Source organism: Pagrus pagrus, assembly GCF_965226575.1.
Source record: "Pagrus pagrus genome assembly, chromosome: 12".
Classification (NCBI taxonomy): Eukaryota; Metazoa; Chordata; class Actinopteri; order Spariformes; family Sparidae; genus Pagrus; species Pagrus pagrus.
Window position 1 is genome coordinate 10469370 of NC_140196.1, and position 6594 is coordinate 10475963.

Here is a 6594-nt window from a genome sequence, read left to right on the forward strand (position 1 = left end):
GACTGAATAAACAAACTGACCTTAAAGGACAACAAATTTTTGTTTCACTTTGTTTATATGTGGCGGACCCTGCCACCTTTTCTAGCCTCAAACAGTGTTCTGGGGACCTTATTTTCCTCTGAGAACAGCTTGTTTATTCAATTATGGAAAAGATAAATATCTCTCAGTAGAGTTTAGAGTTTAAATCTCTTCTCGAAAATGACATACTGCCCCTTTAAAACATTTCACTCTCTCTCACTAGTTTGAAATTCATAAAGCTAAATGTTTATACCAACAGGGACTGCTCTCCTCACCTGTCTCCCTCTGTTTAATCTTCAGATGGGCAAAAGTTGATAAATCAAAAGCGAGTGTGCCCACTCCCCATCGTCCGTCCCAAGAGGAAATAGTCAATGCATGAAACATCAGATTTATGTACTCATTTATTTAGGCTATAAAGATGATTAAAGGGAGCTGAGAGGGGGCTGGCCTCGAGCCACCGGAGCCTTAAGGGATACAGGCAGCATGCCTGCAGGTAAAGGATAGTGCTGCTGAGAAATTCAATGCTGTCCATTTTCAACTCCAGTAGGCCTCGAAGAACAGCATTCACTAACACAACGTCACACTACCTGTTTTGCAACCTTTAATACTGAAAAAGTATTGAGAATGCAGTTCAGCTCAGGCAGCTTGGGCAGAAATAAGAATCAAGACATGTAAAAAAAATGCTAAAAATAGTAAGGTTGAACATAAAAAGGTGCTTTATTGACTCGCTTATGCTCCTATTTGAATCCTTGGTCCAAGTTAAAGGACTCTGCAACACTAAATCCTCCTGTGTAGTTCTGAATCAATGACTTGGACCAGTTTCAAATGAGATGTGGCTCAGACTTGTGAATAAAACTGGCTTGTGTCTGCCCACAACCTGTTCATCCAAGGCTCGTGGCTGCCCTCCCCTGGAGGAATCCAAATGGGAGCATTATTGCACATGAGGTGATTCACATTGTGGCCAGTAGGTGATGCTGTTGTCACATAAAAAAAACTGCACTTACTTGGGGAAGAAGCTTATATGGGGGGGAGTGGAGTTCACGTAGGAGTGAAAAACAATTTTGATTTAGTATCTGAATTATTCCGGCGTTCTAGTCTTAAAAACACAATATCGTTGCACCATGTAGACAACTTTAGTTGATGCAGCAGGATCAGTGGGGCTGATCATTTCCTCCCCATTACAGGAAAGAGATTGAATTGCACCTGTTCTCCTTAGCAAAGGAAATAAAGCCCAGACATAACAGATCACCTCTATTTCGTATCACAGAGTGGTATCATTTCCTGTGCTCTGTGCTGATGGAATGAGATTACATGAAGCTATTCTCAGAGACTTAACTCACAAGGAACACACATCATGGACATTTATCTGGCCATAGGGAGACATAATCTAAAGGTAGATGAGCCAATCCATCACTGATCGGAACCTTTCCTCTCCCCAGTGCCCGGCTCCTACTGCCGGAAACAAGTGACTCAAGCGAGAAGCCTTAAAGGTATGGTCACTAGATTTCTTATGAATATGAGGAAGATGTATATTTGTGCAGCTGCCCTGTTTGCAAGTTTGAAAAAATATTTAAAAGAAGAGTCGAAGAGAAATCCTTAATAATGACTTCAAATTAAAAAAAAAACTTTTATTATTACAACTTGACATCTTTTACATCTTGTAGCACTTGCAGTCTGTGAGCATAAAACGAGAACTGAGCACAGAATCACAAAGACAGATAAGTGAAATATCTTATCAATAAGTTAAATATTCGAGGTGCAACACTTAAGAATTCCCAACAAATAGGGGCAGCATATCACCAGAATAAAAGGGCGAACTGCTGCTAACTGTATTATTTTTATACATCCATGACTGTAGCTACGGTTAGCTTGTTAGCTCAGTTAGCCGTGCAGCTAGCCGGACTACCAGGGGAGTGTTGGCGTTTACATCGCGAGCCCTGGAGCTTTGGACCGCTGGGAGGAAGAGGTTTTCAGTCCTGGGGGCTAGCAGGTTAGTATGCTAACTTCAGGATACTGTAAAATTTAGAAGTTGACTTAACTTTAAAAAAGTCAGGAAGCCGATTACCTCAGAATTACCTAGTAAGTTGTACGATTTAAGTTTTAACAACTTAAAATGATTACTCTACTTTACTTGGTAATTTTGAGGTAATTGGTTTCCTCAATTTGTTTAAGTAATATCACTTTTTTTTTTTACAGTGTACAGCGATGTCTCTTCTACACAAAATATAGATGTCAACATTTTTAATTCTTTAGATTCTGTTGATAATGTTAGTTAATTATTTTATGTTTTGGACTTAAAATTCGCACAAATTGCACCTTTAAGTATGAAATTCAGCAGGAATAAGAAATGTGTTACAAGAAGAACTAGACCTACAGAATAAAACAGCCGAGTATCACAATTTCATAAAATAGAAAAAAAATAAAATAAGACCATTATGTGGCAGTAGACATAATAAACAGTGTTTCCATTAAGATGAGCTGGATGCTTCCCCTGACTAATGCACTGAAAATAGAGCACGCTGTAATACAGCTCTGGTAATAAAGCTTGTCAGAGCTGCCTTACATTGCTTGGGACCTGTAATGTGCTTAATGATCACAAGGAGACATCTCGCCTGTTATTACATATACAATACATGGACCAAATGTGACACTAATCCAAAAATAACAAGGCTTCATTTTCTTCTTCAGTCCTCCAATTCAGCGTGATGACCCCACATAATTGGTTGACCCTACACATATTTCCTTAACACAATGTATTGCGGGCTGTCAGTCTGCAGCGTGCAGTGCGGGCCGCGTGCCAAACGCTGCGACGAAATCATTCAAGGAGGGCCTCAGGAGGAGTATTGAACAGGTTGTAGATGTTTGTGGGATTGAGCCATAACATCATATTAGCTTTATGACAATGAGAGTAATTCAGCCTCACTGTCATGGGCAGAAATTATATTCTGCTTTGAGGCCTTTAGAAGGGGGACAGGCTCAAGATGGATGCTCAAAAGTTTCTTCACTGTCACTCTGCTTTACAGATTGGTCTCCATTTCCAGTGCACGTGATAGTCATACTGAAGACAGCACTTCTCCCGTCGAGTCCTGGAAAAGGTCTTTTTTCTCAGACTTCTCCAGATCAGAGATGGTGTGGATGGAGGCCGGCTTGACGGAAATGTCCTCCGCCTCCACCTCCCTGTATTTTCCAGCCGGGTCCCTCTCAAAGACCTGCTTCAGCCTCTTCTTTACCTCCGGGTCGGGGCAGTACAGGTACTCATACAGACCAGCAGCCAGGATGCCCCCGAGAATGGGTCCTACCCAGTACACCTACCATAAACAGCAAGACGCACCGTTATTAGTCAGTCAGTACCAGAACTGTCCTCCTCTGTTAAAAGAAGCAGGTAGACACTTATGAATATGATACCAGTGAGACAGTGTTAGAAGCCAAGCACATCACCCAACACACACACACACTAACACTCACTCACACACACACTCAACATGACACCATGCTGTCTGCTAATGCTTTTTTACACCTGGTGCAGCTGGAGGTGAAATGCTGTAAAAGTCTCCTTTTTTTTTTTTTTTTTTACACTTCTTTGTGTTGGATGAAGTCATAGATTTAAGGGCTCATGTGCAAGAGCATTCAGAGCACCTTGTTTGAGGTTTTCTCCTCACATTTTCTGATATACGAAGTGTCAGACTTTGATTGTATCTTTAGGTCTCAGCTGTTTTTGCTGTCCTGGCAGTGGTGCTGAAAATGCGACCTTACCAGATTTCAACATGCCGTACTCGACTGGTAGAGCTTGGCCTCTTCAGGACATTTAGATTATATAGTTGTTAGCTACTGATATTTACTTAAGAGAATTTTGAAAGGGTGCCATGACGTAACATCTTAACAAACTAGAGTGCGAATAATTGGTCATGAAATGATGATAGGTATCAAATCAAACCGACTCAGCTGCTATCAGGTGTAACTGTTTTGGCACACACAAACTCCAAAAAGAAAGATCATCCTCTTGGCGAAGTATCTCTTACCCAGTGGTCCTGGAAGTTAAGTGTGACCATTGCAGGCCCGAAGGATCGAGCAGGGTTCATGCTGGCTCCTGTGTAAGGGATCTATAAGACACATAACAGCATGTCTTTCAGTCAAAATGATAAAACACGACAGTTTTGTGTAAAAACTATCATCTGGTATGTGTGTTAAGAGCTAATAATGCCTCACTTTAACTTATACTGCAGAATATATCTTATGCAAGTCTTACAATATGAATTTGCTAAACAGACCCAGGGAGAAATCAGTTGAGCAGTGTGAGAGATAACATCTATTTCCCTGTGCATTCATTTGCTCTGCAGGGCTCAGGGAGCCCCCAGAGATTGGTTGCTATGCGATGGCAGCCTCCAATAAAGATGTGCATGTGGGTGTGAATCAGCGAGACTCGCACAATATCACACGTTGAAGAATAGATGCTTTAACGCACCTGCTCTTTCTCGAGGAGCAGCAGCGCTCCTGCTTTGGTTGTATGCTCAGTAAAGAGACTTGCACTTTGAACTAGTCCTGTTCTGCAACTCTTTCATGTGCCGTGTTGGATTTAATAAGATTTGGCGATGAATCTTTAAATCAGTGCTTCACTGGAGCACAGCAGGTGTCAGCTTATATGTAGCTAGATTTACATTAAATATTTAACTGTTTCTATATAATCTAGTTGGCCAAGATCTTTCTGGAGTAATGAGCATTCGGGGTGAGAGGCCAAAGTTATTTGAGTACAGCTGCTATAAATATTCTCCTAGCCTTCTGCCATTTCATACGTCTCGCTCACTGGCAGGTACTTACTCCAAATAAGTGCCCAATAGCAACAGCAAAGCCGATGGCAAGGCCTGCAGAGCCTCCGAGGTCAGTGCGTTTGGGATCACAGGTGGCGAAGACGGTGAAGACGAGTTCGAATGTGATGAGGAGCTCCACAAGAAGGCCGTGTCCTACCGAGATGTTGGTGTTCACCTTGGAAACAAAATATTTCCCTGTATAACTTGTGCGAAAATGCATCACTCACACACACACACACACACACACAAGTAAAACTTGATTTGGCCAGATTCTTACCGTGGTCACACCGAGGCTCCCTCTGTTAGCAGCAGGTGTGACGAAGTAAAGGATCCCAGCTCCTGTAATAGCTCCCAGGCACTGAGCCACCACATAGAACACTGCCTTCGCCAGGCTCAGCTTCCGAGTGACCACCATGGCAGCAGTGACCGCCGGGTTAATGTGCCCGCCGCTGATGTGACCAAAACATTGCACCAAAGTGGCGATACTGAGCCCAAAGCACAGGGAGATGAGGACGAGGTCAGCCGGTGGAGGCTTCTCCTCGCCCGCAGCCCAGTTGATGGTGGAGCCCACACCGAGGAGGACAAAGATGAGAGTGGCCAGGTATTCTCCAGACACAGCCCTCCAGAAGTCCTTGGTCCAGATCCCTTTGAAAGCCGCCATTATGCTATGACAGTTACACCAGGACAGGAACCTCCTGGCGAAAAGAATAATGAGCAAAATGATTAGCCTACTTATGTATTCTTGGTGAGTGCATGTGGATGGAAATGTACTGAACCCTATCAGGATGGCTGCCTCTGGGCACAACATTTATAACTCCACTAGGGATTTAAGCCAGTGACTTTCCATCACAAAAACGCCATACAGAGCATTCTTTAAACATTGTGTATAGGGGCAAATGATCAAAGCATACAGTGTTTAATTGCTGTCACTCACTGAACTTTAACCAGGATGGAAGAAAAATTTACATTTTTTACTTTTAATGCCAAGCAGAATATGATTCACATTCATTAAAACATCTCTACGTTACAGTACGTTCGGAAAAAAGTTGAAACTGAAATGAAAAAACTGAATATCATTACATTTGTTCAACAAACCTCTAAGGCAAGACTAAACTGATAACTTGAGTCATCTCTACTCCTCAGTCCATAGGCTACAACTTACCAAAAGCAATAACATGTCCCCCCTCTCTCTGTCCTCGTTGTGTGTGCTGTGTTCTCATTCATAAGTCCTGGTGAGACATCTCTCCCTTCATCACATCTAAAGAGTTGAAAAAGGCTGTGACCTGCAGTACTTACAGGAAAGCAGCAGGCTGTGTGAGCGCAGGAGTGGAGCAGAGAGCAGGTCTGTCAGACGAACATGATCCACACATTGTGCCCCGGGATTGCATCCAGCAGCTTTATTAAGTTACTAACCGGGCATCACCTCACGGGAATTAAACAGCCTGCTCAGGGGGAGGAGTCATGAGATTTGCTTGCTGTGCAAACAGTAGCACAGTTGCACAAAGTGCTGCCGCACAGTGACTCAGTCAGCCTCAGCATCTAAGTCATATCAGAGCTTTGAAAACACGCTGGACACATTGAAGCATCGTTTATCATTTGAAAAACGTATTGATTTAAATCTTTAATTTATATTTAAAAATAAAAAACAGTGGTCATCAAAAGTAATTTCAGGAAGACAGATAATATTGTGATATCATGAGAGATGCAACATACCATGTGGTAAAAAAAGTGGTGGAAAGTACATGAAATCAAATGTTAAAGTACAATCTTT

General features: G+C 42.4%; 1 protein-coding gene across 2 annotated transcripts; it reads right to left on the reverse strand.

Moving 5' to 3' along the window:
• Positions 1 to 1613: 1613 nt before the first annotated feature.
• On the reverse strand, positions 1614 to 6247 carry LOC311267095 (aquaporin-4-like). 2 transcript variants are annotated; one of them, XM_084369945.1, is made up of 5 exons: positions 6120 to 6247; positions 5101 to 5518; positions 4834 to 4998; positions 4038 to 4118; positions 1614 to 3326 (listed from the first exon to the last, which is right to left on the reverse strand). In XM_084369945.1, the coding sequence occupies exons 1-5, from the start codon at positions 6209 to 6211 to the stop codon at positions 3072 to 3074; spliced, it is 1011 nt and encodes a 336-aa protein (XP_084226071.1). In that variant the 5' UTR covers positions 6212 to 6247; the 3' UTR covers positions 1614 to 3071. The 2 variants fall into 2 exon arrangements, with proteins under 2 accessions (XP_084226071.1, XP_084226072.1); XM_084369946.1 differs by having other exon boundaries at positions 5986 to 6120.
• Positions 6248 to 6594: the final 347 nt, after the last annotated feature.